The 13,981-nt window shown below is 48.5% G+C and overlaps 1 protein-coding gene across 15 annotated transcripts in view; it reads right to left on the minus strand.

The window, feature by feature from the left end:
- The window catches only part of CACNA1B (calcium voltage-gated channel subunit alpha1 B), a 237,163-nt gene that overhangs the window by 131,576 nt on the left and 91,606 nt on the right, over positions 1 to 13,981 (minus strand). For all 15 annotated transcript variants that reach the window (XR_004263942.1, XM_032261876.1, XM_032261881.1 and 12 more), the window contains exons 13-15: positions 8,912 to 9,024; positions 6,576 to 6,707; positions 6,266 to 6,338 (exon numbers count right to left, since the gene is read on the minus strand). Coding sequence is in view for 14 of the 15 variants with exons in the window: in XM_032261876.1 (XP_032117767.1) it covers positions 6,266 to 6,338; positions 6,576 to 6,707; positions 8,912 to 9,024 (318 nt within the window). In the remaining variant the exon portion in view is untranslated. The remainder of the gene's footprint in view (positions 1 to 6,265; positions 6,339 to 6,575; positions 6,708 to 8,911; positions 9,025 to 13,981) is intronic.

The following is a 13,981-nucleotide window of genomic DNA, read 5'->3' on the forward strand; positions in this document are numbered from 1 at the left end:
TTTTTTAAAATTTCCATCTGATTTCATTGTTGGCCTAACAATCATTTGGGAGCAGGTTATTTAATTTCCATGTATTATATGGTTTTTAGGGTGCCTTTTGGAGTTGATTTCCAATTTTATTCCACTGTGGTCTGAGACAGTACTTGATATAATTTAATTTTTTTAATTTCCTGAGACTTGTTTTGTGGCCTATCATATGGTCCACCATGGAGAATATTCCATGTGCTAATGAATAGAATTCTGAAGTTGTTGGGTAGAATGTTTGGTAACGATCTCTTAAGTCCATTTGTTGTAGGGTATAGTTTAAGTTCATTCCTTCTTTGTTGACCTGTCTTGATGACTTGTCTAGTGCTGTCAGTGGAGTATCAAAGTCCCCAGCTAGTATTGTGTTGTCATCTATCTCATTTCTTAGATCTAGTAGTAATTGTTTTATAAATTTGAGAGCTTCAGTGTTAGGTGCATATATATTTGGGATTATGATATTTTCCTGTTGGACAAGGCTTTTTATCATTATATAATGTCCCTCTTTGTCTTTTTAAACTGCTGTTGCTTTAAAGTCTGTTTTGTCTGATCTAAGAATGTATTCCTGCTCACTTTTCATCTCCATTTGCAAATAAAATATTTTTCCACTCCTTTAAGTTTATGTAAGTCCTTATGTGTTAGGTGAGTCTCCTGAAGACAGCAGAAACACAGTTGGTGAATTCTTATCCATTCTGCCATCTTTTAAGTGGAGCATTTAGGTCATTTACATTCAACATTACTACTAAGATGTGAGATACTATTCTATGGTATTTTTTGTTAGTATTATATAGGTCCTGTTGGACTATGCCTTAAGAAGGTTCTATTTTGGTGTATTTCAAAGACTTTTTTCAAGTCTTAGAGCTCCATCTAGCAGTTCATAGTGCTGGCTTGGTACTGGCAAATTCTCTCAGTATTTGTCTGTAAAATGTTGTATCATTCCTTTATTTATGAGGCTTAGTTTCACTGGACACACAACTCTTGGCTGATAATTGTTTTGTTTAAGGAGGCTAAAGATAGGACCCTAATCAATCCCTTCTGGCTTGTAGGGTTTCTGTTGAGAAATCTTACATTAATCTGATAGTTTTCCTTTATAGGTTATCTGATGTTTTTGCCTCACAGCAAAACATTTTTCCTTCGTCTTGACTTTAGGTAACCTGATGACTATGTGCCTAGTGATGAATTTCTTTTGCAACGAATTTTTGCAATGAATTTTCCAGGTATTTTTTGAGCTTCTTGTATTTGGATGTGTAGATCTCTAGAAAGGCTAGAACTTTTCCTCAATTATTCCCTCAAATATGTTTTCCAAACTTTTAGATTTCTCTTCCTCCACAGGAACACCAATTATTCTTAGGTTTGGACACTTAACTTAGTCCCATACTTCTTTTTTTTTTTTTTTTTTTTTTTTTTTTGAGACGGAGTTTCGCTCTTGTTGCCCAGGCTGGAGTGCAATGGCGCGATCTCGGCTCACCACAACCTCCGCCTCCTGGGTTCAGGCAATTCTCCTGCCTCAGCCTCCCGAGTAGCTGGGACTACAGGCGTGCGCCACCATGCCCAGCTAATTTTTGTATTTTAAGTAGAGACGGGGTTTCACCATGTTGACCAGGATGGTCTCGATCTCTTGACCTCGTGATCCACCCGCCTCGGCCTCCCAAAGTGCTGGGATTACAGGCGTGAGCCACCACGCCCGGCAGTCCCATACTTCTTGGAGGCTTCATTCATTTTTCAAAATTCTTTTGTCTTTGTCTTTGATGAATACGGTTAATCCAAAAGCCTTTTCTTTGAGCTCTGAAGTTCTTTCTTCGGCTAGTTCGGCTTGTTTGATTTGATTGCTGAGACTTTCCAGTGCATTTTGCATTTCTCCAAGTGTGTCCTTAATTTCCAGAAATTGCGAGTTTCTTATTTATGCTCTTTCATTGAAGAATTATCCTTTCATATCCTGTATCATTTTTGATTTATTTAAGTTGAATTTCACCTTTCTCTGGTACTTCCTTATTAACTTAATAACTGACCTTCAAAATTATTTTTCTGGCAATTCAGAGATTTTGTCTTGGTTTGGATCCATTGCTAGTGAGTTGGTGTAATCTTTTGGGGTGTGTTAAGAACCTTGTCATATTACCAGAATTGTTTTGCTGGTTCCTTCTCATTTGGTAGACTCTGGGAATCAAGGTCTACTGTTCAGAATCTCTTATCCCACGGGGGTGTACCCTTGATGTGGTGTTCTCCCCTGCCCCTAGGAATGGTGCTTCCTGAGAGCCAAACTGCAATGACTGTTTTAGCTCTTGTGGGTCTACCCACCCAGCGGAGCTACTGGACTGCAGGCTGGTACTGGGGAGTGTCTGTGAAGAGTCCTGTGATGTGAGCCATCTTTGGATTTTTCAGCAGCAGATACCAGCTCCTGCTCTGGTGGAGGTGGCAGGAGAGTGAAATGAGCTCTGTGAGGGTCCTTGGTTATACTTTTGTTTAGTGTTCTGGTTTTGTATTGGTTGGTCTCCAGCCAGGAGGTGGCACTTTTAAGAGAGCATCGGCTGAGGTCCTGTAGAGTGGATGCAAACTTGCCCTAAGGCAGCCTAATTAAGTATTCAGGTTTCTCAGGGGTGGGCAGTGCCATAGAGCCCCAGGAGAGTATGACCTTTGTCTTTGGCAATCAGGGTGGGTAGAGAAAGACCACCAGATGGCAGCAGGGACTGGGTGTCTGAGCTGACTCTCCTTGGGCGGGGCTTGCTGTGGCTGCTGTGGAGGATAGGGGTGTGGATCCCAGTCCAATGGAGTTATGTTCCCAGGGAGATTAAGGCTGTTAGTCATACAGGTCACCAGGAAGTGGGGGAAAGCCAGCAGTCACAGGCCTCACCCTACTCCCACACAGCCCACAGTCCAAAAGGCCGGTCTCACTCCCACTGTGCCCGCCAACAGCACTGAGTCTATTTCCAGGCAGCCAGTGCCCAGGGCTGAGAACCTGCCCCACATCATCAGCCTCCGCACTGAGAAAGCAAGCAGACTCACTGTTTTTTGACATCTCAGGGAGCCTGCATTGGTGATCCCGTTCATTCAGAGAGTTCGCGGATTCTCTCAGCTTTCCTGTTATGCTCCTGTGGTAGTTCTTGGAGCAAAAGTTCATGATGTGAGTCTCTGCACGCTGCTCTGTCTGAGGAGCTGCAAGCTAGTCCTGCCTCTTGTCTGCCATCTTAATCTGATTCTGACCTAATTATTCAGTTTCTCAACTGGTTCCATTTCCTGTTTTTTCTTGGGTTATTCTTGGGTAAGTGTAAAAATACATTAGTATTTTTATTCTAAATCATCCACTTTACTCAATGTATAAGCCTTTGTAGTGCTTTCAAATAATCTGGGGGGTGGGGGACCATGGTAACTCATTCCTATTTGTATCTGAAAGCATCTTTAGCTCTGCCCTCACGCTTAAATCACAGCTCTCTGGATTCAGAATTCTTAGCGAATAGTGACTGTACCCCAATGTTTCCATTACTTCTCCATGACCCTCTGGCATCTGTCACTCATAAGATGTTGGCCATCAGACTACTTGTCATTCTTTTCAGGAAATCTGTTTTTCTAGGGCAGCATTTAAAATTTTCTTGAGATCATAATTTGTCTAGGTCTGGAATTATTTGTCTATCCTATTTGGCCATCTGAGCACATGCTCTCCAGGACTCACACAGGAGGGGCACTGGCCACCCTCTCTTTCATACCTCACATGAGATCCTCCATCCGGCCCACCCTCACTTCCTTCTCTCCAGGAAGCCTCACGACCCCATGCCCAGTTCGCTCAACCCCACGGTATCCTCCAGCTCACCCATGCTCTCTCCAATCATGTCCAGTGTAAGGTTCAGTCTACATAAATATAAGCAGCTATATATTTCATTTCGAGGATTTGATTTAGGTCTTTTCTTTGTTCTTAGGTGCCTTTTTTCATAATTTTGTGGATTTTTTTTTTTAACTGGTTCTCCCTTTGCCCCTTGGAGGATGTTAGGCATCTTCGGTTTAAAGTTATCTGTGTTTGTTCTGCTAGCTGCTTTTCTTTGGGAGCGATTACATCTTCTGACTGTAGATGTTGTTGGCATTGTCTGGGATGCTGGCTGTTCCCAGGCCCGTTTGCAGATCCACCATGAGCACAGCTGAAGCTGCTTTCTTCCTTGTCACATGTCCTCCCCTTCCCCTCTTCCAACCCCATTCAGAAGCAGGAGCTCCCACTCTGGGATCTCAGGCCCCTGATCCAGATTCACCTGGGGGAATTACAGGCCTAGCCACCAGTCTGCCCTGCCCTGCAGCCTTCCTAGTCTCCTCCAGCCGAACAGCCTTCAGTCCTCCTCAGCCTCCTCCAAAGGGCCCAGGCACGTCTCGCAGTGCTCAGAGGGGGCTGAGCCGCACCTGCATGCTTCTGCTGCTGTTGGACTCAGACTCCCAAGCCCATTTGCCCTTCTCAGGCCGTGTCCCGGTGCCTGGGTCTCTGCCGTTTCTCACCACTGTATGTGCTCTTTCATTTCCATTCCTCAGAGATTTTGTTTTTGCTTGTCTAGGTCATTTTAATTTCTAAATGCATTTTTTATCTTACTGCTGTGTTCAGAGCAGGGGCCACATAATATCTGAATCAGAGCATCATCTGATCAGAAAAACCTACTTTCCTCCCAACTTCAATTTCTCTCCCTCACGGCACTCAGGTCTTTACTTGCAACAAACATGGCAAAGCATGGCTTTGGTCATCGCACCATCTCCCTGGCATGGAGCCCCTTCCTGCAACAGCTCCCACAGGGTAAAGCCTCAGCCTGGCCCGCCCACACCTGGAGCTTCCCATCCCACACCGGCCACCTACTTGCCACCCCAGACACTCCTGTTTCAGCTGCTTTGACAGGAATGTGCTCCTCCCAGTTTGCCTTGCCTGACATGCAGGACCCTACGGGCAGCACCAGGCCTGTGACTTCCTCATCAGTGCGGCTTGAAGACCACCCATCTCTGTCCCAGAGGCTGACATAGGTCTTCTCACCCACTAAGAGCTCAAAAACATCTGGGAAACCAAAGTCTGGAAGTCACTGGCCTGTGAGCAGCCAAGGCTTTCAAGTCAGGAAGAGGGAGGACAGCTGGGGGATGACAAGTGACCCCTACTCAGGGAATCAGAGGAGAGGCGAAGATGCAGCGACTCAAACATGAGACCAGAGAGGAAGAAGGGATGGGAACAGCAAGGCCCTCACAGGCCTGGAGCACATGCGCCTGTGGAAGAAAAGCTGGCTCTGCCTGGCAGTGACTGGGAGCTGGCAGGCCATAGGCTCCAGCCCAGTTAGGGTGAGGGTCAGTGGGAAGACGTGAGAAAGGGGAAATGTGGTGTAAATTAGGACAGTACTCCTCTTTCAGTCAGTCATCTAATTTGGTTTGAATGGTCTGCTGGAAAGACTCCTCCCTTTGAGAGAGTGGGACCCATAGTGCCCCTCTCTTCACATAGGTTGTGGACTCCAGCCCTGGCCAGGGGTAGAATCAGCAGCCCCAGAGGCCAGGGAGTCAAGCTGAGCCCCTGGACTGAAGCAAACACAGCCTTTCGGGCCTCCCTAAGAGGCATCACAGGTAAGACAACAGCCGCCATCCTGTTCAGTCTCTGACATGGCATCCAAGTACATTTCACGGGACAGAAATGCATGGCATTATCTCATCAGTAAGGCCAGTTGTGGGAAAGATTGTGGGGCCACAGCCCTACAAAAGGGAAGAGTACCCAACCAAGAAGGTCATCAAAAGGGAACCATCCAAGAGGGCAGAGGCTGCGTGAGCCAACAAGGTCTCTGTCATACAGAAATATGGGCCCTCAGTCTTCACTTTCCGAGGAGCTAAGGAGGGTGTTTTCCAGATACAGATGAGAACTGAGGGGATCACTGGGATCTGAGATAGCAGAGTGACAAGTTTAGGGAATGCTTTGCTTTTTGTTCTCAGAGGATAAAAGACAGAAGTGCAGGCAAGTCCCAGGAGCCAAAAGATAAACTGGTGGCTTGAAGCCCAGCTGGGCCCCCAGAAAACTACATCTGCTCACTATGGTGCTGCCACAGAATCTAGCTTCCTTCACCGTTGGGGCTGGGGTCCCTGAACTTGGAGATCTGCACATTGCCGACTGCCTGTGCTTGCCTTGTTTAAGGAAGGCTCTGTCTGAAAGTCGGCGATCTGGGCCTTGCGGGGGAACGAGGGAGGAAATGACAGGAAAGGCCGCCTTTCCAGTACCCAGGGGAGCCTAGAGCAATGTGCATAGTAGGGGCCCTACCTGGAAGACAGTGAGGATGGCGGCAGGGAAGGTATCGAAGTTGGTTGTGGGAGTCTCATCCTGGAAGTTGAACCTGAAGAAAACAGGAAGGCTTGGGAAGCAGCAGTCCCGTCAGCAGCCAGGCAGCACCTGTGGGCTCCAGCATGGCCTCAACCTGCTGGCTTCAGGCTGCAGACCGCTGCACACTGGCCCCTCTGAGGACCTTCCTGGTGGGAAGGTGGTTGGAGGTAGCCTGGGCAATGCCATCTGCTTCGAGCTCTGCCTTCCCGAAAGCCCCCAGCCTTGAACTCTCCCTCCCAGGCCCACTTACTGTCCCCCAAACAGCTGCATCCCCAGCAGGGCAAAGACCACAATGAACAGGAAGAGCAAGAAGAGCAGGCTGATGATGGACTTCATGGAGTTCAGCAGGGATACCACCAGGTTCCTCAGGGAGCTCCAGTACCTGCAGGGATGGGCAGAGGGTCTGAGCCAGCTCCAGATGCTGACTTCATACTCTTATGGCTCCAGCGACTTTCTAAACGCTGAGGGCCGCACACCTAGATGTGAAGTTAGAGCTTTTATCTGGAGTAACAGGCCCACTGCCCTGGACTTCTCTCCCTGAGGGCCCCATGGGATGGTAAAGAAAAACACACCCAGTGCAGGACTCACTTCATCCTCCCAAACTGTTCCCTGTCACTAGGTTCAGGAGGATGAGACCACCACCCAGGTGGCCAGGCCCAATCCCAAACTTCATCCTCGGCCCCTCCTTGCCCTTCACCCCTCAATGCCCTATCAGCCACGAAGTGTCTCAGATCAGTGCCATGTGAAGCAAGGCTCACAGCTACTGTCATCGGCCCGCAGCGGGAGGAGGAGAGTTGCACTAGAACCTACAGCAGATCTTCTGTGAGCACTGTTGCCAGTGGCACAGACCCTGACTCCAGTGCCCCCTTACCAGGGACCAGGGACGTGTGGCATGGAGAGCTCGTAGGGCAGCACCACACGGACTCTCTGTGGTATCCCTCAACACCCCCATCCCAGAGGACAGTGACTGTGCCCTTCTTAGGCATGGGTCCCCATGGCACACAGGCACCACTGAGGCTGCTGATGGCAACTGAGGGGCCGGTCACTCATGCCCCTGTGCCTCTGCACATGCCATCCCGGCTCCCTGGAATGGAAGGACTGCAGAATAGACATTGGTCTCCTTCTGGGCTCACTCTATCCCTAGGCACCCCTGGGCTCCCAAACTGTGTCCTTCCCCCTGGCACCCCCATCAGAGGCCCCACTATCCTCCATGGATTCTCTTACCAAGTACCTGAAGGCTAATGGCAGATAGGCCGGAAGACTCTGGGAAAGGAATTGAGCCTTCTCGTGGGACTAGCAGGGGTCCAGGGCAGCCTGCCTCAGGACAGGGGTCACCTACTTCCTGGGAGAAAATGGAGCCCAAGAAGCCAGACCCGGAGGCGGGGTAAAGGCAGCCCTGTGGTCACTTCCTGGAGCCTTGCACCAGCAGGTTCTGGGAAGGCAACAGGAGTCTGAGGACACTGGCACAGAGTGCCGGTGAGGGTTCATGAGCCTAGCGAGACTTAACTCTACCCAAACCTCTTCTGCCTTTATAGCTTCATATCCTCCTATGGTCTTGGGTTTGGATTTAAAATGGATTGGAAAAGACCAACGGCATTTCACTGAACTAGGGAGGTCAGTGGGCTTCTGAGAGGTTGCCTTGGTCACTAGAGGGGTGACCTATGACCTCGCCCTGCACTGGCTCAGTGTCAGCAGCTCTGCTCCTTGGGCCCTGCATCTGCTGCGATCCAGGCTGCCAAAGACACGCACGGAGGTCTGTGCTGGCCCATGTGTATGTCTGGTAGGGTCCACCTTGGTCTGTGCTGGCCCACATGTGCGGCTGGTAGGTCCAGCTGCTCAGGAGCCTCAGCAGTGCAGCCTTTGCTGCTGATGGGACTGCTGTGAGGAGGGTTTCTCCCTCTTCCCCACAACTCTGGCAGCAAGGGGAAGGGTTTTCACCCTGGTCCTCCTCTCACTACTTGCATCTGTCACTTCCTTGGCCTCAGTCTCTTTGTAGACAAACTGGGCCAACTCACTTCCAGAGTCAAGTGGGACATAACGATAAACACGGTCTTGTCGCTGCCACCATTCGCAAGGTGCAGAGCGGGAAAAGCAGGCCGGGGCATGGGGGCCAGGCAGGGGCCAGGCTGGCTCAGTGAGAAGCTTAGGGCCACTGCAGGGTGCACACAGGCTCTCCAGGGATGGGGCTGCGGGGGAGGCGCGCAGACTTAGGCGCTAGACTATGGAAAAGCTTCCATCCAATGACTTCTGTTTTCCTCATTAACTACAAACCAAAGTCACCTCTGAAGGCCAGGAAGATGGGGCGGTGGTTTCAAGAGAGGAGATGGCGCACAATCGAGGACAGCAAGTGAACAAGACAACTAAAGGGTGTGCCGTCAGCACAGAGGCCGGTCGGGGATGGCCCTGAGGGCAGATGTGGCCCCACCGCAAGCTGTTCTGGAACCGTCTTTTGTATTTAAACCAACTGTAAGCCACAGCGAGAGAGCTTCCAGGTCCTGTGAACTCCTGGGGACAAGCATCCTGTGTGGCTGATCCACACCCTCTCCACCCTACACCTGCCCTCGCTGGGAGCACAGGGGGACATACTTCGTGACTTTGAAGATCCTCAGCAGGCGGAGGGCCCGCAGCACACTGATCCCAAAAGAGCTTCCCGGCTTGATGGCTGCCCAGACCACTTCAAAGACGCTCCCCACGATGACCTGCAATGGGACAGCATTAGCCTTGGGTGTGCTGTGTCTGCTTGTGTGCGCACTCTGTGTGGCTGCATCTCTTCGTAAGGAATCATCCTGCTTCCCTGTCTGACAATCAAGCCAGATAAGGCAACACAGGCACACACCTCACACTGAGCTCTTGTAGCCTTTGGGGAAAGCTGTAGAGTCCCAACAGTCCTGGTACCTGTCCTCCCTCCCTCCCACCCCCAACCCCAGATGCACCAGGAGGACACAGGACATGGACTAGGTTAGAATTGCTGGCTTCCTGGCAGATCTTACAACCACCTGGTCAAATATCCCCTCTGTGCTTGGCCACAGCCTGGTGACAGGGGTATCTTCTTCAACACCTCTGGAGTTGGGCAAACTTTCAGACAGCCCTGACTGTTACACTGTTCTCTCACAGACTAGCAAAATCTATCTCCCTGCAACTTTCCCTCCCTGGTTCTGCTACTGCTCCAAGATATTCAGATTCATAAATCGCATCTTGAGTCTTTTCTACTCCCAATGACCAGGAACCAGCACATGCCACCAAGAACAGATTATGGCAAGCCTGCTCATTTGTTTCACACACCGTCATTGTTGGTAAGCTGTGTGTCAGCGTGCACCTCCTTCCAGCCATTCCTCAGACAGACCTGGAGGAGGACCGTGCTGGTCAAGGCCTGGTGTGAGGGACTCAGAAAGGACAGACCAAGGGGGCTGGAACACAGCAGACCCTTCACCTCCTTTCCCTCTGGACAGGACAAGCAAGGGGCCTGAATCTGAATTCTCCGCCAGGCCACAATACCTCAAGGGGCACAATCTGGGCTCACAAGTCAGCAGGAGTGCCCATGTCTTCTTCATGAGTATAAGTCTCATTTCCTCTAAGTCACACTTCTGCAACTGGTGTGGAGAATTCAAATGTTGAGCCTTAATCTCTGAAACTCAATTATATTGTATTTGGGACATACATTTTCCAAGGTTTCAGTCATTTCCACAAATTTCACATGAACTGCAAATCTGATGAGCTTAACATCAATGTTCTCACCAAGTCATTGAGAGAATTACGAATATGTTAAGACAGAGCCCTGTGGCACATCTCTAGAGACTTCCCTACAGGGGGACACTAATCTGCTAACCGGCATATCTGGGTATGGCTGTGCACCATTTACGGATCAACTCACATGCACAGTCATCTGCTGCACATTTCTCTACTTTGTCCACCGAGGTACCATTCAGAGAATATCAAATGTCCTGTCAACAACCAACTACACCAATATCCACAGCACCTGTGATAACCCTATCAATACAATAAATTGGGTGAGCTTGCCACCCCAGTCTTGCCAAGAGCACCATCTGTTCCTGGTGATCACATGTGGCCCTTGAGCATCACCACCAACTTTTCTCTGCCCTAGCAAATTGTCCAGATGTTTGCCTAGGGTTGAAGACTGTAGTTTTCTAAATACAGCTTCTGCTCATTGTCAGTCTTCCAGCATCTCCCCTATTTTCCACTAATTCTCAACATTTTTCCTCACTGGTTCATGTAGTAGGCAGCCTCTAAGATGGCCTCAGTAATCCACACCCCCCAGTATTCACTCCCTTGTATAATGCTATTCCCTTGAGGATAGGTTGGACCTAGTGACTCACTTTAGTAAACAGAATACAGCAAAAGTGATGGGATGCCACCTCTGAGATTACATTACAAAAGGACTGGTTTTTGTCTTGGGAACTATTGGCTCTCTTTCTCTGAACACCAGATATCGTGTCATGAGGACACTCCAGGAGGTGGGAGAAGCCCACATGACCAGGAACAGAGGCCTGCCAGCAGCCACATAAGTGAGCCTAGAATCAGTTATTTTGAGGCCCACTGACAGCCATAATGAGCATGAGACTAGAAGTGAATTGTCCAGCCCCAAATGAACCTGAGAAGACTGCAGCCTTACTAAAGACTGTAAGCCAGGTGCACCCAGTTAAGCCAGCCTGATTCCTGACTCACAGGAGCAGTGAAATAATAAATATTTGTTTTATTGTGTCACTAAACTTTTTAATAATTTGTTCTCCAGTAAGAAAAGTCAATACACATTTTGGAATCAGAAGTGGGGTGATGCTGTGATAAAAACCTAAAATGTGGGCCGGGCGCAGTGGCTCACGCCTATAATCCCAGCACTGGGAGGCCAAGGCAGATGGATCACAAGGTCAAGAGATCGAGACCTGGCCAACATGGTGAAACTCCCTCTCTACTAAAACTACAAAAATAAGCTGGGCGTGGTGGCACGCACCTGTAATCCCAACTACTCAGGAAGCTGAGGCAAAACAATCGCTTGAATCCAGGAGGCGGAGGTTGCACTGAGCTGAGATAGTACCACTGCACTCCGGCCTGGTAACAGAGCAAGGCCCCATTTCAAAAAAAAAAAAAAAAAAATCTAAAATGTGGGAGTTGTTTTAGAACCAGAGGATGGACACTGAGCAGTACATTAGTGAAGTGCTAACATGCACTGAACACACAATTCATAGAATTTTAGACATTAAGCATGCTGCACATCAGGGTCTGCAGTAAAGTGAGGACAATTTCATAGGAAACCAGAGGAAGGGGCCTGTTGTGTACTGGCAGAAAGTTTAGCCACATTGTTGCATGCAGATATGTAAAAAAACATTACACAGTAAACCAGGAGATCAGCCTTAGGAGATCTCCAAGCCGAATGCTTAAGGTGTCACCTGATGTCTTCCTGCTGCTTACAGTCAAATGTCAGAGTAGAGAACTAAACTGAGGAAAGTGACATTAAACAAAAGGAAGGCAGGACTTGCTGGTTTAGAATAGGCTTAGCCTCTCCAGATCTCAACAATAATAATGGCGTGGTCTCAACAAAGACATGAAAAAACAATGCTCAACACCACTAATCAAAGACATGCCAATCAAAACCACAGTGAGATACCATCTCACATCAGTCTGAATGGCTATTACTAAAAAGTCAAAAAATAACAGATGTTGGCGAGGCTACGGAGAAAAGGGAATGTTGGCGGGAATGTAAATTAGTCCAGTCACTGTGGAAAACAGTTTGCAGATTTTCTCAAAGAATTAAAACAGGGCCGGGCGCGGTGGCTCAAGCCTGTAATCCCAGCACTTTGGGAGGCTGAGGCAGGTGGATCACGAGGTCAAGAGATCGAGACCATCCTGGTCAACGTGGTGAAACCCCGTCTCTACTAAAAATACAAAAACATTAGCTGGGCATGGTGGCGCGTGCCTGTAATCCCAGCTACTCAGGAGGTTGAGGCAGGAGAATTGCCTGAACCCAGGAGGCGGAGGTTGCGGTGAGCTGAGATCGCGCCATTGCACTCCAGCCTGGGTAACAAGAGTGAAACTCTGTCTCAAAAAAAAAAAAAAAAAAAAAAAAAAGAATTAAAACAAAACTACCATTTGATCCAGCAATCCCACTACTGGTTATATACCCAAGGGAATATAACTTGTTCTACCAAAAGACACATGCCCTCGTTTGGCACAGCATTATTCACAACAGCAGAGACACAAATCAACTTAGGTGCCTGTTAACAGTGGACTGGATAAAGAAACTGTGGTATATATACACCACGGAAGACTGCACAGCTACAGAAAAGGAAAAAAAAAAAAACATGTATTTTGCAGCAACATGGATGCGGCCAGAGGCCATTACCCTAATTGAATTAATGCAGAAACAGAAAACCAGATATCACACATTCTCACAAGTGGGAGCTAAACAAGGGTACCCATGGGCACAAAGAAGTGAGCAACAGACACTGGGGAGTACTAGAGGGAGAAGGGAGGGGGAAGGGGTTTAGAACTATCTTTCGGGTACTATGCTCAATACCTGGGTGATGTGAGCATTTGTATCCCAAATCTCAGCATCACACAATACACCCATGTAACAAGCCTGCACATGTACCCCGTGAATCTAAATAAAAGTTGAAATTTTAAAGAGAGAGAGAGGTGGCATGGTCTAAAGATGAAGCCAAGGGCAAGACTGTGACTTTTATTCGAGATCCCAAAAGGATCAAAGGTGGTGCCTCAGAGCACTACTCAGCCACACTTTCAGGCTCTTCAAAGAGATTGAGGGTGCCTCACACGTCCTGTCAATGAAGCAGTGAGTTCTCCAGGACAGTGGAGGTGTTGACCCTTAGCATCTCAATAGGAACACAGTCAGAAAAGGTCTCAGGCCTATTAGTGTGGGTAGACCTTTTGTCTAATAAAGTGATCCCCAAGAAGGTTCACAGCATATCCATAAAGTTCTTAAAGGACATGTATGCAGAGACATCAGTGACTTGGACTGAGAGAATCAAGAGACAGTACAAAACAAAAATAGGTCTTTGGATTCCCAAAATTCTTTCAGTGGGAAATAGGCTGAGAAAACCGTTCAGCTGAAAACCTGAACTACCTTTCATGAAAAAGCAAAGAGAGTGAGAGGGCAGAACCAAGAGCCCAGAGGGCTTCCTGGCTGTAATAACCAATCCCAGAATTTCCAGCACGTGCCCAGCTGGATGTCAGAATCTCTATGGACCAGTGGCTCAGCTTTCTGCTGCCCTCTTTCTGAGAAGGAATATCTATTGCAGTTACCCTATGCCCACCCTACCACTGCACACTGGGTATGGAGCGTAGATAACTCTCTAGTTCCACAGGTCAACCGTGGCTGCTGCACTTAGGGAACTACACTCAAGGAGCCTCACGCGTACCTGGACCTGACTGAGGATGACAGTCTGGACTTTGAGCTGATGCTGTAATGGATAAGATTTTGGGGAGTCGTCAGGGTGAAGGTGTTTTGCACTGGGAAGGATATGAGCCACTGGGAGCCAGAGGGCAGGCTGTGGCAAGCAGCCTCTGCGATGGCCCCAGTGGTCCGCAGTGCCTGGTGCTCACATCCTTGTGTAATACTTGCCCCCTTATGTTCCTCTCCAGTCACTGGGCCCAGTGACTCACCCCTAACTAAAAGAATATGGCAAA

This window comes from Sapajus apella, unplaced genomic scaffold (assembly GCF_009761245.1).
Source record: "Sapajus apella isolate SASKATOON/1434 unplaced genomic scaffold, GSC_monkey_1.0 scaffold126, whole genome shotgun sequence".
Classification (NCBI taxonomy): Eukaryota; Metazoa; Chordata; class Mammalia; order Primates; family Cebidae; genus Sapajus; species Sapajus apella.